Source organism: Pelecanus crispus, chromosome 11, assembly GCF_030463565.1.
Source record: "Pelecanus crispus isolate bPelCri1 chromosome 11, bPelCri1.pri, whole genome shotgun sequence".
Lineage (NCBI taxonomy): Eukaryota > Metazoa > Chordata > Aves > Pelecaniformes > Pelecanidae > Pelecanus > Pelecanus crispus.
In genome coordinates, this window is record NC_134653.1 from 30529263 (window position 1) to 30554176 (window position 24914).

The 24914-nt window shown below is 60.7% G+C and overlaps 3 protein-coding genes across 4 annotated transcripts; 2 read left to right on the forward strand and 1 right to left on the reverse strand.

Moving 5' to 3' along the window:
• Nucleotides 1-523: 523 nt before the first annotated feature.
• TCHP (trichoplein keratin filament binding) lies at nucleotides 524-7810 on the reverse strand. The gene is given in 13 exon segments (XM_075718952.1): nucleotides 524-626; nucleotides 1337-1480; nucleotides 1577-1762; nucleotides 1992-2073; nucleotides 3078-3250; nucleotides 3539-3605; nucleotides 3923-4035; nucleotides 4525-4698; nucleotides 5531-5599; nucleotides 6168-6224; nucleotides 7284-7488; nucleotides 7595-7782; nucleotides 7784-7810. Coding segments are annotated over 13 exon segments (1518 nt in total). The 3' UTR covers nucleotides 524-593.
• Nucleotides 7811-9726: 1916 nt separating this feature from the next.
• On the forward strand, nucleotides 9727-12711 carry GLTP (glycolipid transfer protein). 2 transcript variants are annotated; one of them, XM_075718967.1, is made up of 6 exons: nucleotides 9727-9829; nucleotides 10795-10856; nucleotides 11146-11279; nucleotides 11622-11772; nucleotides 12143-12357; nucleotides 12530-12711. In XM_075718967.1, the coding sequence occupies exons 1-5, from the start codon at nucleotides 9727-9729 to the stop codon at nucleotides 12323-12325; spliced, it is 633 nt and encodes a 210-aa protein (XP_075575082.1). In that variant the 3' UTR covers nucleotides 12326-12357; nucleotides 12530-12711. The 2 variants fall into 2 exon arrangements, with proteins under 2 accessions (XP_075575082.1, XP_075575081.1); XM_075718966.1 differs by having other exon boundaries at nucleotides 12143-12711.
• Nucleotides 12712-16872: 4161 nt separating this feature from the next.
• On the forward strand, nucleotides 16873-23264 carry TRPV4 (transient receptor potential cation channel subfamily V member 4). The gene is made up of 15 exons (XM_075718625.1): nucleotides 16873-17249; nucleotides 18322-18494; nucleotides 18733-18885; nucleotides 19194-19334; nucleotides 19446-19744; nucleotides 20290-20469; nucleotides 20543-20701; nucleotides 20816-20908; nucleotides 21105-21178; nucleotides 21289-21454; nucleotides 21679-21745; nucleotides 21983-22299; nucleotides 22419-22546; nucleotides 22785-22906; nucleotides 23122-23264. Exons 1-15 carry the CDS (start codon nucleotides 16873-16875, stop codon nucleotides 23262-23264), a joined length of 2592 nt encoding a protein of 863 aa, XP_075574740.1.
• Nucleotides 23265-24914: the final 1650 nt, after the last annotated feature.

The following is a 24914-nucleotide window of genomic DNA, read 5'->3' on the forward strand; positions in this document are numbered from 1 at the left end:
TGAAACAAGTGGGGAAAAAAAAAATTCTAAGCCTTCAGCATCTTCTGGATCATCTGGGCATGTTAAGGTGTGCCACAGCAGTTAAAACTTACTTATCTTACTCATCTGCAATGTGTTATGAATTAATTCCTAAAAGCCAGCTGGGCCTCTAGGCACGTCCTGCTTCTCAGAGGTGGGAGCCTGACACTTAAATAGCAAAGACAGCATGTAGTGGTTCACAGTTCCCGTTCCAGGGCAGGCACAGATTCGGTCACGGTTTAGATCCAGAGGGCCCGTTTATTTGCTGCGTTGCCCCAGTGTAGCACATACTAAAATACATCATCACAACTCCCGAACGCGGAGTAAGTGAAGCAGTTCGGTACTCCAAGGGTGTGTGCACCTCCGCATTCTTGAAGCCAGTAGAAATCTGCTCTTGTGTTCAGCTGAGCCACAGCTAAATATTTTCAGAAATCTATTGAGTTGCATCTCTGCATCATTGTAGGCTATTCCAAAGCCACCATTATTTCAGGAGTTCCTTGATTCTTCAAAATTTTCTTTCTGTAATCTGCAACTGCATTTAGTGCTCGTTCCTCAGATGCAAAGGACAAGAATCCTCAGGTCCATGCTGCTTTTGGGTAACCGTAGAGCTAACAGGGTCAAAAGAAAGAGCATCACTACTTCATGGGCTCTAGAATTCATCTTCCACACACGTGCTATTCAGCATGCAAACGAGGTACTTTGGTGAGTACAGAATATCCTCCAAGAAAAAGCATCAGTAACGTTTAAAAGTTGATACTTTAAGGCAGTAACACCTCCTTCCAGCTTTCTCTGACATTAGTTGCTACCTTCTAATAAATGACAGAGGGGAGTTACTCTGCAGAGTAGCTCATAGTTTAGTATAAAAAATATGATCTGCTGGGCATGTGGTTTAGGTAGGATTACTCAAATTCAGCTTAGTTTTTAGAGCTAGGCAAAGGACAACAGAAGACAGAAAGACATTGAGCAGCTGAGATGCGCTGTACCAACTGCCTTAATGCAGCTGATAATGCTGAATATAATTAGAGTAACATTTAAGGCAGGAGCAACAAGTCTGCCTCAAAAATTATTTAAAAATTGGGACCTAAAGCATCAATATCAGCAAAAGAAAAGCAATTTCTAAGAGGGAACTATAGACCTCTGTTAGAAATAGCACCAGGGGAAGGAACAGGCCCGGTGTTCTGCCCCGGCGCAGCACAACAATGAAGGTGCAGATTAGAAGCAACGACAATTCTGCCTGTGGATTCCATCGCCCTCCCCAATGGGCTTGCGTGTCAGGGTGACCTGTATGGACAGGATTCCCCTTCGTGCTGCCACCTACCCTGCTGCGATACCCTTGCTCAGCCATGCGCTCAGCCTCCTGCCGCACTAGCTCCTCACAGCGCTGCTGGGCTGATCTCTCCTCTTCTTCCTCCTCCCTCTGGCGCTGCTGCTCCTCCCGTTCTTGTAAGCGTCGCTCTGTCAGCTGGGAACAGAGAAGAGACGGGGCTGTTACGGCCAGATCGGACACAGACTGGGCACCGACAACAGCTGGGTGCGTATCCGGAAAGCGTGCTGTTACCTGCGCCTCCAGCTCCTGCCTGCGGGCTGTCTTCAGTTCCTCCTCCTGCTCCTTCTCTCGCCTCGTCAGTTCTTTTGCCTCTTCAAGTTCTTTAATCAGCTGCTCTCGATACTTTATAGACTCTTCTTGGGCTCGTCTGTTTAACTCCATCTTCTCTTGGATCTGGCGCTGCCTGCCTGCAAGGACCTTTGTGAGGTGAGAGGATTAAGGGAGAAGCTAAGTCAAGAAAGGGGCCAGCCTCAGAAGCAGAAATCTCAGCGCAGACGGTTAAACAGTTCTCAGAAAATGTACTGGACAAGCAGAAGAATTCTGCCCTGCGTACTGAAGGCTGTAACCCTCTGGAGGGTGGAGGGTCACAGCTGGAACGATGGCTTCATCAAACCAAGAGAGACACCTCATCAAAAAAGGTCATCACCTCATTCATCAGGCGATCTCTGGCCTTCTTCTCTCTTTCCCATTCTTCCTCCCTCTTCTCCCATACTTTCTTAGCTTCTTCTCTAAAGGACAGAGGAAGAATTATCTCTAAGGTTACGACTTACAGTTAAAAAACCCCTACATTCTCCACAGGCATAGACGAGCTACCCTGTGCTTTAGAGGAGCACTCAGGTTTCTCTTCACGTTTGTTCCCAGGCAGCTAGCATGTCTGCCCCACCTGTGCCTATTTTAGAGAACTGCTCTGCTTTCCCCGTTACTGAGCAGCAGGAGGTAACACACCAAAGGAAACGCTGGCTTGTAGCAGGACTTGTTGGATGTGCCGATCTGCTCCAGGCACAGAAGGGCCTCAGAAGGAAGCGTGCCTCTTAACAAGGATACTGCTTCACACGGGGGGTGGGTAGTTAAGGGCATTGCTGGAAAAGCTGAAAATTTTGCAAATCTTCCCTCTCCAACAAAACTTTTAACTAAAACTTGATGGTAGCACACACCGTCCTGTCACCATTGAAAATGCTCTCTGCGCTGGGGAGGGCATAAGTTGAACCTGAACGAGGAACCTGAGGCAGCTTTTATCTACAACCTCTGAGATACAAAAGGAAACGATACACAGGTTTTGGAGTCACTTAGACTAAACCCCTCCACATCAGTACTGCAGAATCATTGAAAGTTGGTTACAAGGTACTTACAACTAAAAAGTAATTCCTGCTGTCTCTGCATTACTGTGTTTTTTTGTTATTAAAGCGCTTGCATTAGAGCTAACATAACAAATTATGGACTAGGTGTTGGGCCAAAGTAATTGAAAAAAAACTGCAGGCTTTGATTCTGCCCTGGCAGAACAGCTTTGGGTCTGCCTGTACTGGCACGCTGACCGCCTAGCATGGTACTGGCACACAGAATGAAGGGGCAGAGCTCACTGCTGCTGCAGTGCTTCTCAAACTGCAAGGCCAACCAGGCACCGCTTTGTAACGTCCACTTTCAAAGCCTATTTAACAAACATGAATTCCAACCACGCAGGAGCATTCAGCACATACGGTCTCTTTAGGTGATATTCAGAGGTGGGCAGACTCACCTAAAAATAGTCTGCAGCTCTGCCTCCCTCTCCTTTTCTAACTGGAGCTGTTCCTCAATGACACGTTTCATCCAGGCAACATCTGCAACAGCTTGTTCCCGTCGCGCAGACTGGCGGCGCTGATCCTCATCTTCTTTCTCGAGGAGGGCTAGTAAGATTTGCCTGTCTATCTCCTTAATAAAAACCACAAGATCAACAACTATCAAACAGGCTTCCAGCCGGTGTGCAGGGCTACTCTACAAATTATTGGTGACGCAGTGTCAAGGGTGTGCTCAGGAAGACACTCAGTCTGCTGGGCTTCCCCATGATCTTTTTGCTCCAGCCCTGTTCACAAGCTGGAAGGGGCTTCCGAACTAATTATCTGTAGGCATCAGAGGCAGACACATAAGCAAAACACAAAGAACAAGTTTCTTCAGCACACAGAATCTATAACGTATAAATCAAGGGGTACTTTCTCTTACCAGCTCCTCTTGTATCTGCTGGGCTCGCCTCTTTAGCTGGGCATTACACTGATGCCTCAAAAAGCGACTGAAGGAGAAAAAGAAGAAAACATTCAAGCTGACTCTGAAGCCCTGTGTTATCGTACACCAGCACTCAAGAAGGTACATCTATGGCAATGCAACTTACAGGCAACAGAGGTACCTGCTACTGCTAACGTGAACAAAAAGAAGCAACGGCACCAATGCATTTGCTCGCTGGCTGTTCTGGGCGCATCCATCAAAAAACAAATATTTACAACCCACCGTTGCTTTCTGAAATACCTCCTTGTGCCGCAAGTACTATTGCGGACATAGGAACAGATTCCATCCAAGCCCTTCTGAAACAAGCTACACGCGATCACATACCCAAGCTCTTTCTTCTTCCGGTGCTCTTCCATTTGTTTCCTTTCTTCTTCCAAGTTCTCCAGCTCCCACTGCTGCTTTAACAAATTATCTTGTTCTTTTTTCAGCTTTGTTGCCTAAAAGGAAAAAACAACCACCAAGAAAGAGTACGTCAGAGAGCTAGGATGTCCCAGAGAGAGCATTTGTACCGAGTTTGTACCCTGTTCCGTTCCTCTGCAAGCAGTCAAAATCCCCATTGCAGCAAATATTCCATATTAATTTAATTCGTGGCTCACAGCTCAAGAGACACTGTGAAAAGCCCCAGCTGAAAAAGCCTTTGACCTGAACCTGTCACACTTAGAAGTTTCTATACATCTTTTTCTCATCTGGTGCAGCACAAAAGGGTACTCACATTTCAAGAGGAGCAAACAAAAGCTACCAGAATACAGTTAATATGCCAGTGTTCACGGGAGAGGTCTACATTACTAACAGGAATTATGTCTCAACTAACTTTGTTCCAGGTTTAATTTAGTGGAAACCTGGAGGGAACAGGTCAGGTCAGTGTTGCTGTATTTCCAGGTGAAACAATGAATTTCCTTCTCAAATGAGGAGAAATGAAAGATTACCTTTGTCTCCTGTAATTTCAGTTCTTCTATTTGTTGAAGCAACATCTCCGCTTGCTTCTCCTCTTCCAGCCGACGCTTCTCTTCCTCTTGTCTCATGCTTTCCAGAGCTTCCCTTCGCGCAATTTCATATTCATTTTCATAACGTTTTTTCTCTTCGAGTTCAGTTTCTTCTTGCTTTCCGAGCCAAAAGAAGCACGGCATTTAAGGTTAGACTAACACAAAGAAACAGCCTCTGGCTCAGGAAATCCACAAATCAAATTCTTGCAAGCTGACACGTATGGGGAAAATATAGAAAAAAATACGCGAGGAAGGAACACAAGGACAAAGTAAAACTACCTGCTGATCGCTGCCTGAAAATGGTTATCAGTCTATACGCATCCTTTGCAGGACCCTGCACAGGTCTGATGCTAAGCACAGGCGGTCTTAAAAACACACTTGGTTTTTCCTATTACAACATAGATTATTGTTTTAGTTAACTCTGAAGGCCTTTATTATTATTTGAAGGCCTTTATTATTCTCTCACATCAAAATTGCCATATTCCTCTATGTGCGTATTCAAACACTGAGTTCCTGCAGCTTTGCACTGGCTCCGCGCTGCAGTTCGCTGTTAGACGAGCACCCAGTGCCACACTGAATCCTGCAATGGATCCGTTCAGCAGATCGCACTGCATTTTCTACGAGACGGATAGTGTGTACTTGTTAGACAGGAATGATGGCTCTTCATTAAAAGTGTCCTTCCTGTTTGCAGCTCCTGTTGTTCTGCGGACACCAGAACTCCCCATCGCTATGGGAATGAGCAGGGCGACCTCAGTCATTATTATTTGATTCAAGACTGGTGTGAGAAAAACAAACAAACAGCCAACTCCTATACCTTCCACATCTGAGCTGTACAGGGAGGCAAGCTGTCTGCCAGCCGGGTCAAAAGGCACATAGTCTCACACCTCCACCTGCTCACGCGTTTCAGTCTGCCCTAGTGACCAGTAACACCAGGGTTACCCTCGCGTACCTTGGTTTTTTGCATTAGCTGATCACCCCAAGCCTCTGTCACATGCTTCCTGTGCAGCTCTGACTCCACCTGTAGATGAGAACAGATGTGGCATCGCCGTTAGTGCCAGAGGCTCTCCTCTCCCCGAGGATCTAGGCAGACTCTCTAGAGCTCCTCCTGGCCCAGCTGTAGCCCTGAAGTCCCAGCAGGATCTGCCTCTGCAGAGGTGGGCTCGTTTGGGCATCCTCGGTGCCCACCAGGTCACAAGCTGAGGGTCAATGTCACGTGCCAGTTCTGGGAAACACTACAGTGACAGTGAAACCAGAGCTGTGGCAGCTAGAGCAGCAGGTTGGTGGAATAAAGAATAAGGAAGCGCCAAGGACGTCGCAGGTACAGCTTTAAAAAGCACCTGAGAGATTTACATCACAGGTAGTGAAAATCTGGTCTGAGTCAGAACAGAGTTCTGACTGGTTTTAAAAAATACCAGCTTTGAGGGGACTTCTTACACAGTTAAGTGATTTTCTTCTTTGCCTTTTGCTTCTCAAGACAATTGCTGTGATTCAAAATGAATGGCAACAGTAGATATATGATGACTTTCGAGTTAAAAACCGGTTTAATAAACGCAAGGCAGCAGGGACTAAAAAGAAACTAACATCACCTCCCGGAGCTCAGCGTTGTTTTTCTTCCAGTGCTCATATAGCAGCTGCTCAGCAACCTGGAAACACGAGAGTTGAACTATGTCAGAACATAGAAGAATTCGAGATACCAAACCCTCCCAAGGCAGCCAATTAGTTAAGCACACCAAGTGCTGAAAAACGCAGCACGGGGCACTTCTGTCAAGTCCCCCAGCAAGTGCAATTTGCGCACCTAAAGCAAGGGAGCAGCCTTGCCCGTCCCGGCGCTGGCAGAGCCATGCAAGCGCTCCTTCACCGGCAGAGATGAGGAATGAAGCCCGGGCTGCGAGGCCTCTCCCCGCAGGGAGAGGCGAGGGCACCACCGCTCCCCTCACATAGAATCATAGAATGCTTTGGGTTGGGGGGGACCTTTAGAGGCCATCCAGCCCAACCCCCCTGCAGTGAGCAGGGACAGCTTTAACCAGATCAGGGTGCTCAGAGCCCCGTCCAACCTGACCTGGAATGTTTCTAGGGATGGGGCCTCCACCACTTCTCTGGGCAAACCTCTTCCAGTGCTTGACCACCCTCATGGTAAAAAATTTCTTCCTTATGCCTAGTCTAAATCTATTCTTCTTTAGTTTAAATCCATTACTCCTTGTCCTGTCACAACAGGCCTTGTTAAAAAGATTGTCCCATCCTGCCTGTAGGCCCCCTTTAAGTACTGAAAGGCCGCAATAAGGTCTCCTCTCAGCCTGGCCTCGTAGGAGAGGTGCTCCAGCCCTCGGATCGTTTTTGTGGCCCTCTTCTGGACCCGCTCCAGCAGGTCCATGTCCTTCTTGTGCTGAGGGCCCCAGAGCTGGACGCAGTGCTCCAGGTGAGGTCTCACCAGAGCAGAGCAGAGGGGCAGAATCACCTCCCTCAGCCTGCTGGCCAGGATTCTTTTGATGCAGCCCACGATTTGGTTGGCTTTCTGGGCTGCAAGCGCCCATGGCCAGCTCACGTCCAGCTTTTCATCCCCCAGCACCCTCAAGTCCTTCTCCGCAGGGCTGCTCTCAATCCCTTCATCCCCCAGCCTGTATTGATGCCAGGGGTTGCCCCGTCCCAGGTGCAGGACCTTGCACTTGGCCTTGTTGAACCTCACGAGGTTCGCACAGGCCCACCTTCCTCCTCCGCTCCTCCCGGCCGGCTCGCAGCTCCTCGCTCCGCTGCCGCATCCCGACGGCCTCCGACCCGCGGCCCCGCCGCAGCTCCCGCAGCTCCGCCGCCAGCGCCTCCCGCTCCTCGCCGAGCAGCCGCCGCAGCCGCGACCGCCGCAGCTCCAGCCTCGCCGCCGCCTCCTCCGCCTCCCGCCGCACCGCCGCCGGGCTGCGACACACCCGGGGCGCGTCAGGGGGAGCGCCCGCCGGCCCCGGGGCCCGGCCTCCCCGGGCCCGGCCTCCCCGCCCGGCCTCCCCCGGCGCCCGGCCCGTACCTGGGCGGGGGGACGCGCGGCGCGCTCCACCGCGCCTGCCTGGAGCAGCAAATGGCGGCGCGGGCGAAGGAGCGGCTGGCCCGCTCCCACTGCTGCCGGCTGCGCGCCTCCAGCTCCCGCCGCCGCTCGGCGGCCCAGCGCTCCGGGGCCCGGCCCCGCGCCGCCCGCCACAGCGCCATCGCCCGCCGCCCGCCAACGGCCGCCGCCCGGCGCCATGGCAACGGTTTCGGCCGCTACGGGCGCCGCCGAGGGACACGCCGGGCCGAGCTCCGCGGGGACGGGCGGCCGCTGCCCCGCCGGCTCGCACCGACCCGGCCCGGGGGAGCAGCCGGTGGCTCCGTGCCCCCTCCGAGGCCCGAGCGCTCGCAGGGCGTGAAGAAGCGGCTCGCTGAGCTGGCTGGCGGGGCGAGAGGGCGGCCGGGCTGGTGCCGGCGCTTGTGCCATAAAACCCCGCACCGGGTTCAAGCTCCCAGCAGCGCAAGTATTTATTGCGCTGTAAATAGTTCAGGTGGGTTGAAGGCTTCTGTTTCTGCCAGCCTTGGCAGCGATGCCGGCCCGGCACCGCCTGCAGAAGCTCGTCCTCAGCTTGAAGCATGGCCTCAGGCTGCGCCAGGGGAGGTTTAGATTGGATATTAGGAAAAGTTTCTTCACGGAAAGGGTAGTCAAGCATTGGAACAGGCTGCCCAGAGAGGTGGTGGAGTCACCATCCCTGGAAGTGTTCAGAAAACGGGTAGACGTGGCACTTGGGGACATGGTTTAGTGGGCATGGTGGTGTTGGGTTGATGGTTGGACTGATGATCTTAGAGATCCTTTCCAACCTTAATCATTTCTAGTTTTTACTTTCATTAAAAAATAATCCAGCCACCAAGCCAGGAAACATGAAATTACTACTCTACCCTTAACTGGTTTAGTGGTGGACTCGGCAGTGTTAGGTTAATGGTTGCACAGGATGATCTTAAAGGTCTTTTCCAACCTAAACGATTCTACGATTCTATGATCCCATGCCGAACCCCAACCGGGCCGGCCTCTGGCTGACCGAGGACCATGCCGAGCACCCCGGAATGGGGTCTGGGCACCGCAGGCGCTGGCTCGGCGGAGGGAGGAGGCGGCAGCCGGCAGCCCCCACGCGTGCGACCGCCGGCGATGCGCGGCTCCCGGCTGCGGCCTCGTGCCAGCACCTGCTGTGCGAGCCAGAGATCAGTATCACCCCACGACCTGTTTTTCCAGAATAGCCGGTAAAAACACGGGATATGGGGCCCTGGCACCGGTAAATCCCCTCCCCACGTGCTGCTGGATGTGGCTGAGCCTCCCTCCGCAGCCGTCCCCTCTCCCGGGGCCGCCATGTCCCCCGTTCTCTCTCCTGCCACGGGGAGGGCGAGCTCACCCTGCCTGGACCCAGCCGGGTGTCAGTTTTCCACCCCCAGCCCTTCGCAGAGCTGTTTAAAATGAATCGCTCCCCCGTTGGGGTTTGTTTTGCCAGCGTAGGCCAGGCCGTGCTAACTGAACCATCTGCTCCCTATGAAAAATTGATCTCCCCTAAATAATTAACAACGACCAGCCTGGAGTACTGCGCCTGGCCAGGGGAGGAACGGCCGGTGCGGGGCCGAGACGGCGTAAACACCCATGGCGGGGGCTGCTCCGGTTTCCCCCCCCGCTGCCGGGGCAGGGCCCGCCGGCGCCCGGGCAGCCCTGAGCAGGCCGGGGCCGAGCCGCGCTGCCCTCCGGGCCGCAGCGGGGGATGAACCGGGCTGGGCTGAGCAGCGAGGTGAGGCCAGGCAGGCCGGAGGGGGCAGTCTGGCCTCCCCCGGCGCCCAAACCGGCGCCCGCAGCGGGCCAGGCCCGGGCCCCGCGGCCGGCGGGGGGACGGGGACCGGCGGCGGGGGGGGGCGGTGAGGGGAGCACGGCCCCGCCCCTCCGCGCTGGCCCCGCCCCACGAGGCCCGCCCCCGCGCTCCCATTGGCAGGCGGGCAGGTGGGAGATGCGCTGCCATTGGTGGGAGCGGCGGGGGGCGGGGCGCGGGGGCAGCGCGCTGCCGGGTCGGGCGGCGGGGCCGGGGCCGGGGCCGGTGCCGGTGCCGGTGCCGGTGCCGGTGCGGAGCGGGCGGTGCGGGCCGGGCCGGGCCGGGCCGGGCCATGGCGCTGCTGCTGGAGCACGAATTCAAGCCGCTGCCGGCCGACAAGCAGATCGAGACGCTGCCCTTCCTGGAGGCCGTGGCGCACCTGCCGCCCTTCTTCGGTGAGCCTAGGCCGGCCGTCTGCGGGGCCGGGAGCTGCGGCAGAGCCCGGCCCGGTACCGGCACCGCTGCCGCGCCCAGCCATGGCCGTCTGCGGGCAGAGGGTCCTGGGGCCCCGCCCGTCCGGGTAGCCTCTTCCCGGTCTTGGGTGCCCCCCCGGTCCTGGGTGCCCGCTCCTGGGGCTCCCCCAGTTCTGGGTCGTGTCCGTGTCCGTCCGTCCGCCCGTCCCCCGGTCCTGGGCCACCTGTGGGTGCTCACCCCGGGCCGGCTGCTCCCCTCCCCCCGTGCCTGGAATTCCCCGGGGAAGCAGCTTGGTGGGGCCGGGGTTGCATCACGGTCCCGTCAAACCTGCCGAGCAGCCCCTTTGGGAAACGTCCCGCTGACCCCCGGGGCCCCACGCCCCGGCAGAGCCGCCGACGCCGCAGCAGGGCCCGGCCGCCTTCCCCCGGTACGCCCCGGCCGGAGGCATCGCTCGGGGCAGGGAGCTCCCGGCGGGCCCATGGATCCCACCCGTGGCCGCTCGCCCCACGTCGGGGCCGTGGGTGTGCATCGGCACGGCTGCCCTCGTGCCACGACGGCCTGCGCCGTCCCGCTGCCCTCCACAATGTCGACTATTGTGTGACGGCTCCGTGGCAGGGCTCGGCCGGGCAGGACGCGGGGCTGCCTGCCTGGGGACGGGCAGAGAGGGTCCTGTGCCCATCGTGCTGCTCCAGACCATCACGTCGGGGCCGTGTCCTGGAGCCGGGGGGCCGCGGGGGGCCGTGGCGGGAGGCAGGGCTGTCCCGGAGGGCCGGCAGCCGCTCGCCACAGCCGTGTGTGAAGCCTGAAGAGCTGTTCCCGGCCTCGCTGGTGTGTGTCTCTGTGCCTTGGCTATGGTTAAGGTGAAACCTGTTGGTTACAACTCAGGACTTTGTAGTGTCTCCTGTGTCCCCTAATGACCAATCGTCCTCCCTCCGTGTTTCCACAGATTGCCTGGGGACTCCCATCGTCTACTCTCCAGTCAAAGCAGACCTGACTGGAAATATCAAGGTAGGAAGGGGCGCAGGAGGATGAACCCCCGGGTAGAGATGCTGTGGGATTGGAGAGGCAAGACCCAGAGGTGTTTAAAAAGGGCTTTTCTTCCCATGGGGGCTTTCAGGCTTGGCAGCGGCTCATCTCGGTGCATTTATTAAGAAGGTTCCCTGGTGAAAGCAGCATTTAGCAGCTGCGGTGCTCGCTGCAGACACCACGTTTCCCCATATAACAGCCGTGAGCACCAGCCCGCTGCCGCTCTGCCCGGCAGCTCCCGGGAGCCAACCCCCCTTCTCTGCCCTCTCAGAAAATCCGGGCGGTTTATGACTCCAACCCTGCCAAGTTCAAAACACTGCAGAACATCCTGGAGGCGGAGAGGGAGATGCACGGCTCGGCCTGGCCCAAGACGGGCGCGACGCTGGCGCTGATGTGGTTGAAAAGGTGACTCACGGCGTCGGGGGCTGCTCTGGGCTGTGTGCTGGCACGTGGGGAGCCTGTCGAACGCTGGCCGGAGGCTGCTGCGGAGACCATGGATCCGGCTGGTCCCTTCGGGCTGGGTCTGGCCGGGGCAGCGTGGGGTGCTGCGTTTCGGGGAGCACAACCCGGCGCGCTGGCTGCATGAGCAGGAACACGCAGGGGCAGGCATCAGCCCTGTGGGGAGGGTGTGCTGCCGGGGCTGTGGGTTTTTGGGGGGCCCGGATGTGTCAGGCTCAGGGGGTGCCTCGCTGGAGGCTGGGAAGCAGCATCCCCTTCCCTGCCCTGACACCGCTGCTCTTCTCACAGGGGCCTGAAGTTCATGCTGGTGTTGCTGCAGAGCATCTCTGATGGTGAGCGGGACGAGGAACATCCGAACCTCATCCGAGTGAATGCCATGAAGGCTTACGAGATTGCGCTGAAGAAATACCACGGCTGGATGCTGCAGAAGCTTTTCATGGTGAGCATCCACGTCTCTGCGGAGGAAAGCAGCCCTTCTTTAAGCCCAGCTGCTCCGTTAGTTGCCCCGAGCAGTGATGTGTGTTAGAAAATTATTAGGGCTGGGAAACATGGGAAGCTGCTGATCTATTTTGAGCAGTATTTCCAGGGGACCCTCTCTGCGCATCCCTGCTTCTCTGAGCGTCCAGCCAACATTCCCAAGGTTGTTTCCGTGCGCCTCCGAACACCCGGAGACCCCGCAGCGTTCCGACGCTGCGGGGTCTCCGGGTGCTCGGAGGCGCACGGGAACAACCCAAACTGGGGTCCTGCATGTGGGATGGGGAGGACTTTGGGTTTGTGGGAACCTTACAGCTTCTTCCCCTGTTTTATAGGGCTCGGTCTACGCTCTTCCGTACAAATCGGATTTGCTGAAGGCATTAGAGAAGGGTAAAGAAGTCAAAGAGGAAGAAAGCATAGAGAAGATTCATCAGTTTCTCTTGAGGGTCACCCCCATCCTGGATGCAATTTATGAGATGTACACAAAGATGAATGCCGAGCTGAGCTACAAAGCCTAAGGCTCGCGCGGGACTGGCAGCGTTTAAATAAGGTGCGATGGGTGCTACCTGCGTCTTAATCACTGAGGCAGCTGGGGCAGCTCCCAGCTGTCGGGCGACTTCGATTGTCGTCTAGACCTGCAGTGGATAACCTGTTTTCTTAAAAAAAAAAAAATTTCTATTGAGAGTACGGCAATAAAACAATTGTACCTCGTGTCATCGTAGGATTTCCCAAGCTTTTGTACTAAAGAGGAAACCCAAGTGTTTCTAATCCTAACCGCTGGGTTTATGTCTACCGCGGTACGGGGAATGAAGCGTGGCTGGCAGCAGCGTCCCGCCGACAGCGTCCTGCCGACGCTGCCTTGGCTCTGCCCTGACTCTCGGACTGCACCGCTGCACCCTCGGCCGTGCTGCGCCCCGTACCTGCCGTGTGCCGACGGGTGCCCGATGTCACTCGTCCACCCATGGGTGCCCGGGTGAGAAACTGCCCGAATGACGCCGGCGGTGCCCACAGCGGAGGAGCCGATGACTTTCCTGGGTGACCCCAACTCCTCCAGCGCCTGCGTGGGAGCGAGCCCCCTCCGCTGGGGCGGCTGCGCCGGCTGAAGCCGGGGGACTGTCCCGACACGGTGTTTATGGAAGCACGCGTTGCCTTATTAACCGACCGCCTTACGGCGCTGCCGAGCCCCGCGCCAGCGGGGCAGAGAAGCAAAATTTAATAAAAACTCACAGTAACCTCGGCCTGGGTGGCTGTTTCAGGGCTTGTTTTGGGGAGGCTGTTTTGGGGCTTGTTCCTGGGGGGGGCTGTTTTCAGGCTGCTCCTGGAGGGGACTGTTTTGGGGAAGGCGTTTCGGGAAGGGTGTTTCGGGGTTGTTCCTTGGGCGGGATGTTTCAGAGAGGGTGTTTTGGGGGGCTGTGCCAGGGGGAGGGCTGTTTTGGGGAAGGAGATTTTGGGGGCTTTTGCTGGAGGGGCTGTTTTGGGGAGAGTTTTTGGGGCTGTTCCTTGTGGGGGCTGTTTCAGGGCGGTTGTTCTGGGAGGCTTGTTTTGGGGAGGCTGTTTTGGCGGGCTGTTCCTGGTAGGGGGACCGTTTCAGAGAGTGTGTTTCGGGGGGGTTGTTCCTGGGAGGGGGCTGTTTCGGGGAGAGTATTGTGGGGCTTGGTTTTGGAGGGTGTTTCGGGGGGGGGCTGTTGTTTCGGGGAGGGTGTTGCGGGGCTGCCGGTGCCCGGGTGCCGCAGGAGCGGAGGGGGCGGGCGGGGGCCACTCCCGCAGGCGGGTCCCGGTGCCGCCCGCCCCCGGAGCCGGGCCGGGGAGGGGCCGCTCCCCGGGACGGGCCCCGCGGCGACTCGGCGGCGCCGGAGCCTGCGGGAGCCTTCGCGGGACGCGCTGCGGTAACGGGCCGGGAGCGGGGCGGGGCGGGGGGGCCCGCACGAACCGGGGGCGGCACGGCCGTGGGGGTGACCGGGCCGGGACACGGGGAGCGGGGCAGGACGGAGCCCCCCGGGGTGTGGACACGGGGAGCGGGGCCGGACGGAGCCCCCCGGGGTGTGGACACGGGGAGCGGGGCAGGACGGAGCCCCCCGGGGCGGGGACACGGGGAGCGGGGCAGGACGGAGCCCCCCGGGGTGTGGACACGGGGAGCGGGGCCGGACGGAGCCCCCCGGGGCGGGGACACGGGGAGCGGGGCAGGACGGAGCCCCCCGGGGTGTGGACACGGGGAGCGGGGCAGGACGGAGCCCCCCGGGGTGTGGACACGGGGAGCGGGGCAGGACGGAGCCCCCCGGGGCGGGGACACGGGGAGCGGGGCAGGACGGAGCCCCGGGGTGAGGACAGGGCTGCAGACTGAGCTGGGCAAGGCAGGGCCCAGCCCCATGGGCTCCCCGTGGCACTGCGGGGTCCTGACCCCAGTTTGGGGGCTCACCGCTGCGAGGGTGAGGTGCCGGGTGTGTTCCCACGGGAGCTTTGGGGAAGGGGTTACCGATGGTTTTGAAGTTCATCTGTTGGACTGCGTGAGCACGGTCCCGGCGGCGCGGTTTGTTTTGGAAGCTGGCTGGTTCGCTCCGGATGAGCGTTTCCACCGGGGCTGAACGTGAACACGATGTGGTTTCAGTGATTCACTCCTACCCGGAGCCCTTGGTGCTTTCGTTTGAGGAACACTTTAATGTGGCAAAATCTGTACCACCCGCTAATGGGGCACCCTCCCTGCCGCCCGCCCGGGGCACGTCCCTGCACGTCCCGGTGTCGGTGCCAGTGTCCATGGCCCCATGGTGGGCTGGAGTGTACTGGGGGTACTGGTCTGGCTGGGAGGTAACTTGGTGGAAAGCTGGGCAGAGGTGGGAGCGCACGTGGGGGAGCAGGCGGGAGGGTTTGCGTTGGATGCGAGAGCCAGGGCCGTGCCGGCAAGCCTTGGCACGCGGTGAGCCGCGCCTTGACTCACTTATTCCGTGGGGTGAGGAAGTCTGAAAAATAAAAACCCAAATAACTAATAAGCCAAATAAAACCCCATTGACAGCACCTTTCCTGGCAGCAACTGTGCCCATGGGAGCACCCAGGCTGACGGCACTGGCCAGCAAATCCGTCGTTTCCGACGCAAGCTTCCTGCCCCGGTCGCTGGCGTCAGTGCCGGCTCCCGGCCCCACCTGCCCTTTCCACTTGTCCCCTCGCTTCTGCCCCACGTCTCCCCATGCTCCGGCCCCACGAGCATCCCCGGGGCTGCCTGCCACCCCGCCGAGTCCCACAGCTGATGCCCTCAGCTGCTTCCTACGGGGAACCATGTCCTGTGTTAAAGATGTTAAAGCTGTCCCTGCTTGCTGCAGGAGGTTTGGGCTGGATGATCTCTGAAGGTCCCTTCCAACCCAAAGCATTCTATGAGTCTATGATTCTGTGCCTGTCCCTGCCTCTGCTCTGGGCTCCGGCCGCGTGTGACAGCCTGTGCCATGTTTGGGCTTTTCCCTAAAGCTGTGCTTCCCAACGCAGCTCAGAGGGGTCAGGCCCTCCGTCCCCACGCACAGCCCGCAGGGTCAGCATGCTTGGCCATCCTCTCTTCTCTGTTGTCCAAGGACAAATCGGCCCTCCGAGGGCCCGTGTTTGCCCGGGGTCGGGGTGTGGGACCTGTGGGCTTTGGCAGGTGCTTGTGGAATTTCTTGCAGAGAGGGCAATGGCAGGAAGGTCAGCAAGGAGGAGAAACTGTGTCGGCTCTGCAGCTTGCCCCATGTCTCCCAGGGCCGCACCATCCCTTGCTGGGTGCTACCCAGGGCTGCACTGTCCCTGCTGGGTGCCCCCTAGGGTGGCGGGGAGGAGGGGACCGCTGCCTGAAGCCCACTCCACTGCTGCAGAATTTCGGGGCTGTTTGCAGCCCTCATCACCCATGTCCATGAGAGCATCGTGGGCCCCCGCCGTGGGGCTGCCACGGGCAGCTGTGGGACACGCTGCCTAATTAGAAGCACGTTATCCAGCAGAGATCCCTGCCCGTCCTGGGAGGGCCCAGCCTGCCATTATGGCTTGTTGTACAAAGCTGCAGCCCAGCAGAAAATGATACGTTTCCCGGCTGCTTTTTCTGTCTCGGGACCCACAGGGAGGGCTGAGCTCCCCAGAGGCAGGAGCTGGGCTGAGCCTTAATGCTGGTGTGTTTCACGGGTGTGTTTTCCTGGAAAGCAGGGCCGGGGGACAACCCGGGGTCACTCACCTGTCGGCCCTGCCTGTCTGTGCCCCTGCCAGTGCTGCCTGCCCGGAGGGACCAGGTGGGCAGGGCACGGCGGTACCCGTGGCGTGGTACAGTGCTGTGCTCTCCGTGCTGGTAGCACGGCTCTCCTGCAGTCCCATCTCCCTCTGGGCAACCTAAACCCGTAATTTCTTGTCCTAACCGCTGCTCCTGCCCTCCCGCGGGCTGCAGCCCCCCTGTGCCGTGTCTGCCCGTCCCCCTCATGGTGCCCAGCGTGGCCGTGCTGGCACCATGGGCACCCAGTGCCAGGTCCCACTTAGTCCCTGGGGCTGCTGGAGTGGTGGGGCATCAGGGACCAGCCCTGGTCCCGCTCCCAGCCGCGCTGCGGCAGCAGCTCTCCACTGCCTCCAGGCGCTTCCCTGGGCGTGGGGTGTATCCCAGGAATGTTTTCTTTCCTTGGGCGGCAGATCGGAGCGCACAGGGTCTGCTCTGTGCCCTGTCCTGGGCTGCACCCAAGCCGACCGCAGCTGGGAGAGGCAGAGGGGCCGGGCTCGCCCTCGACCATTACAGCTGCGCTTTGAAGCCGGCAGCACCGCAGCTGGTGGGGCCTCTGCAGACGTGAGGGGTCCCCACGGCCGGGTAGGTGGGCGCCAAGAAGATTCAGGGCAGGCAGGACCGGCCAGGAGACTCTGGGCTGCGGGGGGTCCTGCTGGCCCCAACCGCTGCCGGGGTCGGTGTGGGACCTGCTCCTGCGCGGGGGCACGGTACCCTGCGGGAAAGGATGGGGAGGGACGGGGTTTATTTGGGGATGACGCTGGGTTTTCCTCTGCCAGGTCTCCTGCTCTCGTGGAAGGAGCTGGGTGTCACAGCCGCCCAGGGTGCTCGCACCCGTCACTCTGGCCAGGGAGCATGGCAGACGCCGAAGAACCCCCACGCGCTGTTGGCAGCGATGCCGGGGAGGGCCCGGGGGACGATGGGTCCCTCCAGAACGACTCCTTCCCGCTCTCCTCGTTGGCCAACCTGTTTGAGAGTGAGGACACCCCATCCCCTGCTGAGGCAGCCCGGGGACCCCCTGGTTCTGGGGATGGAAAGCAAAACCTCCGCATGAAATTCCACGGCGCCTTCCGGAAAGGTGCCCCAAAGCCCATGGAGCTGCTGGAGGCCACCATCTACGAGTCAGCTGTGGTCCCAGCGCCCAAGAAAGCCCCCATGGACTCCCTCTTCGACTACGGCACCTACCGCCACCACCCCAGCGAGAACAAGCGCTGGCGCAGGAGGGTCGCGGAGTGAGTATGGGGATGCCCGTGCACCCTGGTGCCATCGGGGAGCGATGGGGTGGGGGACATCCCGGGCACACTGGGTGCAGCACCATGGGTATGGGGGTGCCAGGCAGCTAGGGATGGGGACAGACCCCCCATGGCTCTCCAAGTGGCACTTTGGGGTGCTTTGGGCACAGGGTGCCACGCACACGGGGCAGCTGCCAGCAGGTCCCAGCGGCAGCGCTGGGCTGTGCTGTGCCGTGGTGCGGGTCTGCAGCCCCGCGGTGCCGCGGGGCCGGGAGCGTGGCTCCCCTTCCCCCTTGCCGGCGCCGTGAAAGAGGCTCTGTGCGCCCAGCCGCTGCCCTGGCCAGTGCGGACGTCTGGCTCCCCGGCATGAAAGGGCTTTTCAGGAGGGCCTCCACCCTCCCTGCGCCAGGAAACCGGAGCCGGGGGGGGGGCAGCCCGTGGCTGGGCACACAATGCCTGTCTGTGCCGGGCACCTGGGGCGGCCGCTGTGGCCCCCAGCCACTGTCCCCACCCCGGGGGTGCAGCCTGGCTCGGGGCAGCGGGGTGCCCCTGTGCCCCGGCGGGAGCTCGGTCCCCTGGGCGGGCAGGGGTGCAGGCGGGTGGGGGGGACTGGGATGCCCCATGTGTCCCCAGCCCCAGAGATCTCTGGTGGGGCAGCCACCGTCCTTCTGCTCTGTGTTGCCGGTGCCCGGAGCCAGCCGGTTGTCCCCAGCCCATCCTGCTGCCACTTACTGCTCCAACCGGTCTGGCTTCACCCGTGGCGCTGGAGCGTGGCGGAACCCACAGCCCATCCCTGCTGGAGGGCACAGCTGGGGGCCCAAAATGCTGCAGTACGCGGCCGGGAGCCGGCAAGGTGCCCACCAGTCCCCATGGGCGATACTGGGAGGTGGATGCTGGGAGCACGGGGCTGCTGTGGGTGCAGAGGCTGCCCTGGCCCCGTGGGTGACCCCAGCCGAGGGGTGCCCCCGGGTGCCTGTGCCCTTCCCCGGTGGCTGAGCAACCTCAAGCTCATTGCACAGGTGGGAAACCGAGGCAGCGGCTCTGGTTCCCAGCACTGGCGTTTCTCCCGCAGGAAGCAGGCACCAGGCGCAAAGGGGCCGGCTCCCAACCCTCCCCCCGTCCTCAAGGTCTTCAACAGACCCATCCTCTTCGACATCGTCTCCCGGGGGTCCCCGGCCGGCCTGGACGGGCTCCTCACCTTCCTCCTCACCCACAAGAAGCGCCTGACAGACGAGGAGTTCCGAGGTGAGCGCCTGGGGCTGGCCCTGCCCTGGGACCCTGTGGTGCCGGGGCTGTGCCGTGCCACCGGTGGTCCCCGTGTCCCCGTGGGGATGGTGATGCATAGCCCCGGCCCGGGGGGCTGCGACATGCGGTGCCCAGGAGGAGCCAAGGATTTGGCCAGGGCGTGCAGGGGTGCAGGGCTGGGCACCCCCATAGCCTGGGGGGCTCACCCCGGCCCCACCTCAGCACCCTCTGCTCCCAGAGCCCTCCACGGGGAAGACCTGCCTGCCCAAGGCGCTGCTCAACCTGAGCGGGGGCAGGAATGACACCATCCCCCTCCTCCTCGACATCGCCGAGAAGACGGGCAACATGCGGGAGTTCATCAACTCGCCCTTCAGGGATGTCTACTACCGAGGTAGGGGGGTGTGGGGCTGCTGCCAGCGCTGCCTGGGCATGGGGGACCCCAGAGAGGTTGGGGGACCAGAGCAGCAGGGAGCCTGGGGAGGATGGAGGATGCTGCAAAGGTTGGGGACCACAGCAGTGGGGACCCTGGGGAGGATGGAGGACCCTGGAAGGGCTTGGAGACCAGAGCAGCGAGGACCCTGGGCAGGCTGGGGGGCTCCAGGGGGGCTTCGGGACTGGAGCAGCAGGTACCCCGGAAAGGCTGCGGACGTGGGGGAACTCGTGGGGCAAGGCCGGGGCTGATGGGCGCCGGCGGCACAGGTCAGACAGCCCTGCACATCGCCATTGAGCGCCGCTGCAAGCACTACGTGGAGCTGCTGGTGGAGAAGGGAGCAGATGTGCACGCCCAGGCCCGCGGCCGCTTCTTCCAGCCCAAGGACGAGGGCGGCTACTTCTACTTCGGTGAGCGGGGAGGGAGCCGGCAGGTCACCCAGGGGGACCGGCTGCGTCCTGGGGATGCCCCCGCGGCAGGGTCAGGGCGACGGGCGCCCCGACAGCGTGCTGTCCCCCCAGGCGAGCTGCCCCTCTCGCTGGCTGCCTGCACCAACCAGCCCCACATCGTGCACTACCTGACGGAGAACGGGCACAAGCAGGCAGACCTGCGGCGCCAGGACTCCCGCGGCAACACTGTGCTGCACGCCCTGGTCGCCATCGCCGACAACACCCGCGAGAACACCAAGTTCGTCACCAAAATGTATGACCTGCTCCTGGTCAAGTGCGCCAAGCTCTTCCCCGACACCAACCTGGAGGCGCTGCTCAACAACGACGGCCTCTCCCCCCTCATGATGGCTGCCAAGACTGGCAAGATTGGGGTACAGTGACCCCCCTGGAGCCGGGAGCCGTCTGCCCTGCCGTCACCGGCTGCAAGGGCTGAGCCCCCGTCAGCTCTTGGCTGAGCCCTGTCGCACTTGGTGCATGTCCCTGCCGGCAGCGAGCAGCACGGCTTCTCTCTGCAGATGCTGTTGGAAATCTGCATGTGCAGCCTATTAACCTGGCTAATTAACCCCCCGGTTGCATTCCGTCCCTTCCCTAATTAACCGCAGGCCCTCGGCACATCTCATCCTTTCCCATTACTTGCGCTTGTCCTCCAGCAGTGTGGGTAGGGGGTTTGTTAAAAATGCAGAAGCTGCAACATCCTGGGGGGCTGCCTGCTGCGATGGTGTCCCTGCTCCCCGGGAGCACCCTGGGAGCACCCCAGGAGCACCCTGGCCCCCCCTGGGGTGCAGAGGGTGGGTTGGGGTGTGCAGCAGCAGGAGGGGATGTGCCTGGGGTGGGCTGGGGGGAGAGCGGGGTGCCCCGAGCAGGTGGGGGCCGGGTGTGGGTCCGCCTGTGGGCGAGCGGTCCTTCCCTCTGGCAGATCTTCCAGCACATCATCCGGCGGGAGATCACGGATGAGGACGCCCGGCACCTCTCGCGGAAGTTCAAGGACTGGGCGTACGGCCCCGTCTACTCCTCCCTCTACGACCTCTCCTCGCTGGACACCTGTGGAGAGGAGGTGTCCGTGCTGGAGATCCTTGTCTACAACAGCAAAATCGAGGTGCGCAGGGGCCGGGGGGAACTAGGGGAGCCACGGGGCCAGGTCCCTGCTGACAGCACCCATATCCCACCAGAACCGTCACGAGATGTTGGCCGTGGAGCCCATCAACGAGCTGCTGCGTGACAAGTGGCGCAAGTTCGGGGCCGTCTCCTTCTACATCAGCGTGATCTCCTACCTCTGCGCCATGGTCATCTTCACCCTCGTCGCCTACTACCGCCCCATGGAAGGCCCTGTGAGTCCCACGAGACCGTGGCACAGTCCCATGGGCCAGCACCTCCTCCCTGCCCCAAGCAGCCCTGCCTGCCCTGGGGTGGTGGAGCAGCTCAGCTCTGTCCTTTCCCTGCAGCCCCCCTACCCGTATACCACCACTGTCGACTACCTGCGCCTGGCCGGGGAGATCATCACCCTTCTCACCGGCATCCTCTTCTTCTTCACAAACGTCAGTGCAGCAAGGCGGGGGGTCCTCCCGTGGGACAGCTGAGCCCTCGTGATCTCCACGCCAGGAGCAACTCGAGGGCGACAGCCCCATCTCCTGAGGCATCAGCCCCTGCCGCGACTCCCCCCGGACACCGGGATCCTGCCGCGCAGGGGCTTGCTCCCCCCAGCTCCTCCCAACCTCTCCCTCTCTCCCCCAGATCAAAGATCTGTTCATGAAGAAGTGCCCAGGCGTGAACTCCTTCTTCATAGACGGCTCCTTCCAGCTGCTCTAGTACGTGGGGAACCCCCGGGGCCTCCCTGAGCCACAGCACCCCCGGGCTTGCAAGGGGCAGTAGCCGGCGGTGGCTGTCAGTGCAGGGTCTGAACCTGGCTCTCCTCCAGCTTCATCTACTCGGTGCTGGTCATCATCACGGCGGGGCTGTACCTGGGCGGCATCGAGGCCTACCTGGCCGTCATGGTCTTCGCACTGGTGCTGGGTTGGATGAACGCTCTGTACTTCACCCGGGGGCTCAAGCTGACGGGAACCTACAGCATCATGATCCAGAAGGTCCAGTGGGGTCGGGGGTCTTCTCCTTCCCCAGCAGGGCTGGTCCTCCTATGGATGTGTGGCCCAAAAGGAGGGCCCTCCGTGCTTTCTTTAGGTTTCTTGTGGCTCACCAATGCTCTGTTCTCAGCCCGGCTGTCCCTGTGGCATGGCTCGGCGATGGTGCCCCAGCACACAGCTGGGCACTGTGGTCCACCACACCTCACCCCCCTCTCCATCCCTTGCAGATCCTCTTCAAAGACCTTTTCCGCTTCCTCCTGGTCTACTTGCTCTTCATGATCGGCTACGCATCAGGTAGGCGCCTGGCCGGTGAGCCAGCGCTCGGGGGAAGGATGAGCCCTGCGGCACGACATGGCACGGCCGGGCAGGGTGCTCTGGAACCCCGGCTCTGTCCTACCTGCCTGTAGGCTCAGCCTTTGCCACCTCCTGCGGTGGAGAGGGAGGGGACTCAGCCGGTGCAGAGCCACATCGGGGCCCATCATCCTTGCTACTGCCCCCACGGACTCGCCACCCCTGTCCTTCCTCCCCCAGCTCTGGTGTCCCTCCTCAACCCGTGTCCCAGCAGCGAGTCCTGCAGTGAGGAGCAGTCCAACTGCACGGTGCCCGCCTACCCCTCCTGCCGGGACAGCCAGACCTTCAGCACCTTCCTGCTCGACCTCTTCAAGCTCACCATTGGCATGGGTGACCTGGAGATGCTTGAGAGTGCCAAGTACCCCGGCGTCTTCATCATCCTCCTCGTCACCTACATCATCCTCACCTTCGTGCTCCTCCTCAACATGCTTATTGCTCTCATGGGTGAGACCGTGGGCCAAGTCTCCAAGGAGAGCAAGCACATCTGGAAGCTGCAGGTACCGCCCCAGGAGCTGCACTGCAGCACCCCAAGCTCCATCAAAGCAGCACCACCTGGGCAAGGGACCCCCATGCCTTCATCCCCAAGTGGCTGAGGGGTCCCTGGTGTCCCTGGCAGTGGGCCACCACCATCCTGGACATCGAGCGCTCCTTCCCTGTGTTCCTGCGGAGAGCCTTCCGCTCGGGGGAGATGGTCACCGTGGGGAAGGGCACTGATGGGACGCCTGACCGCCGCTGGTGCTTCAGGTAAAGGCAGGTGCCTGTGGGAGCCCTGGGGAGCCGGGGACTGGGAGCAGCTGAGCCTCTCCCACCGCAGCGAGCCGCATTTTGGGGTGCCGGCACCGTGCGTTTGTTTGCTGGTTAGTTTGTACTAATCTGGAGCCAGGTGGCATTACCGGTAGTGGGATGGTGCAGGGATGCAGAAGCTGCCACCCTGGCTCCCAGCCGCTCCGTGCAGCCCCTCCGGGTCTGACCTTCCCTGTAGAGTGGACGAGGTGAACTGGTCCCACTGGAATCAGAATCTGGGCATCATCAGCGAGGACCCAGGCAAGAGCGACACGTACCAGTACTACGGCTTCTCCCACACCGTAGGCCGGCTGCGGAGAGGTGAGTGCGGTGCCATGGGCTGGGAGCATCCCTTGGGGGCTGTGGGGAGGTGAGCGCGGTGCTGTGGGCTGGGAACATCCCTTGGGATGCAGCTTGCAGCCTCTGATGAGCCCCAGGAGCAGATTTTGCTGTGGGGGCAGGTGGCGTGGGGCTGACCGGCAAGGGGGGAGCAGCAACAGGCTCCCGGCTCTGACAAACTCCTGCTGTCTCTGCAGATCGCTGGTCAACGGTGGTGCCGCGCGTGGTGGAGCTCAACAAGAGCTGCCAGCCGGAGGAGGTGGTGGTGCCGCTGGGGACCATGGGGACGACAGAGGCGCGGGAGCGGCGGCACGGCCAGGCCTCAGGCTCCCCGCTCTAGCACAGCGATGCTGGGAGCTGACAGACTCTGCCTGGATGCCCGGCACGGCCCCGGCACAGCCAGCAGAATTGCGGACTGGGCTGGATGGTGCTTGTCTGCTCCTCAGGGATTCGTGCAGCCTCCGTCCCTCTGGCAGCTGCTGTCCTGGCAGGTGTCCAGCCGGATGGGGGGTCCTGGCCCTGCCCCATCAGTGCTGGGGGGCTCCAGCTCACACAGGCGAGCTCCAGCGCCGCTGCTTCGCTTTGCCGAGCTGGGGCCATCGGCCGTGCCATGCCAGGAACCTCTGCCGCAGGCAGGGTGTGGGGAGCGCGTCCCCCTCTGCCCACCGAGGCCAATGGTTTTTGCCACACGTTTTTGCACAAGATTTATACAACTATTTATTTAGTAATAAAGACTGACCTGCCACCACCGCCTCCTCCTGGCATTGGCTGATTCCGGCTGGGAGAGCATTGCTGCCAGCAGGTCTGCAGGAGGGAGGCAGGAGCCTGCTGCTCCCTGCACTGTGCTGTGCCGTGCCGTGCCGTGCCATCAGGCAGCGGATGGCCACCCAACACGCTGAGCTCACACTCCTCTGCAGACATCCCCTCTCGTGGTGCCCTGTGCTGCCTGGAGCCTGCTGCCAGCCTGGCAGGACACCGTGATGCCTGCCCACACGGAGCGGGCAGAAGCCCACAAGACACGGGGCAGAGCACCCTGTGCCTGCTGAGATGGGCAGGGCCGCACCGAGCACCGGGTCGGGGTCATGGCTGGCTGCGGCACCCGGTGGTGCCCTCCTGGCCTTGGCTGCTTTGCCCACGAGATGGGGGAGCCTGGTCCTGGCAGCCCTGTGCTCATCTGGTGGTGCATGGCCAGTGGTGCATGGCTGCCATTGCACAGCTGCAGTGCACAGCTGCAGTGTACGACTGTGGTGCGTGGCTGCAGTGCAGGGCTACAGGGCAGGGCTATGGTGCAGGGCTGTGGTGCATGGCTGCGGCATACAGGTGCACTACTGGCTGTGGTGCATGGCGATGGTGCATGGCTGCGGTGCATGGCTGTAGTGTACAGGTGCAGTACATGGCTGCGGTGCAGGGCTATGGTGCAACGGGCTATGGTGCAGGGCTGTGGTGCATGGCTGCAGCGCACAGCTGCAGTGCACGGCTGCAGTGTACCAATGCAGTACATGGCTGCAGTGCAGGGCTGCGGTGTACAGGTGCAGTATATGGCTGAGGTGCATGTCTGTGGTTCATGGATATGGGGCATGGCTGCAGTGCATGGCTATGGTGCATGGGTGCAGTGCACGGCTGCAGTGTACAGGTGCAGTACATGGCTGCGGTGCAGGGCTGCGGTGCACGGCTGCAGTGTACAGGTGCAGTACATGGCTGCGGTACAGGGCTGTGGTGCATGGCTGCGGTGTAGAGGTGCAGTACATGGCTGAGGTGCAGGGCTATGGTGCATGTCTGTGGTGCAGGGCTGCGGTGCATGGCTGCGGTGTACAGGTGCACTACTGGCTGCGGTACATGCCTGTGGTGTACAGGTGTAGTGCATGGCTGTGGTGCAGGGCCGCGGTGCATGGCTGTGGTGTATAGGTGCAGTGCATGGCTGCGGTGCATGGCTGGGGTGTACAGGTGCAGTGCATGGCTGCGGTGCAGGGCTGCGGTGCATGGCTGGGGT

What these genes read in the sequence shown, in the direction of transcription:
- TRPV4 (XM_075718625.1), top strand. Translation starts at nt 16,873, where the DNA reads ATGGCAGACGCCGAAGAACCCCCACGCGCTGTTGGCAGCGATGCCGGG. An exon ending in GACAGACGAGGAGTTCCGAG is followed by an intron (nt 18,495 to 18,732) that starts GTGAGCGCCTGG and finishes CTCTGCTCCCAG; the next exon opens with AGCCCTCCACGGGGAAGACC. An exon ending in GACCGCCGCTGGTGCTTCAG is followed by an intron (nt 22,547 to 22,784) that starts GTAAAGGCAGGT and finishes CCTTCCCTGTAG; the next exon opens with AGTGGACGAGGTGAACTGGT.
- GLTP (XM_075718966.1), top strand. Translation starts at nt 9,727, where the DNA reads ATGGCGCTGCTGCTGGAGCACGAATTCAAGCCGCTGCCGGCCGACAAG. An exon ending in GCGCTGATGTGGTTGAAAAG is followed by an intron (nt 11,280 to 11,621) that starts GTGACTCACGGC and finishes CTCTTCTCACAG; the next exon opens with GGGCCTGAAGTTCATGCTGG. An exon ending in TGCTGCAGAAGCTTTTCATG is followed by an intron (nt 11,773 to 12,142) that starts GTGAGCATCCAC and finishes CCTGTTTTATAG; the next exon opens with GGCTCGGTCTACGCTCTTCC.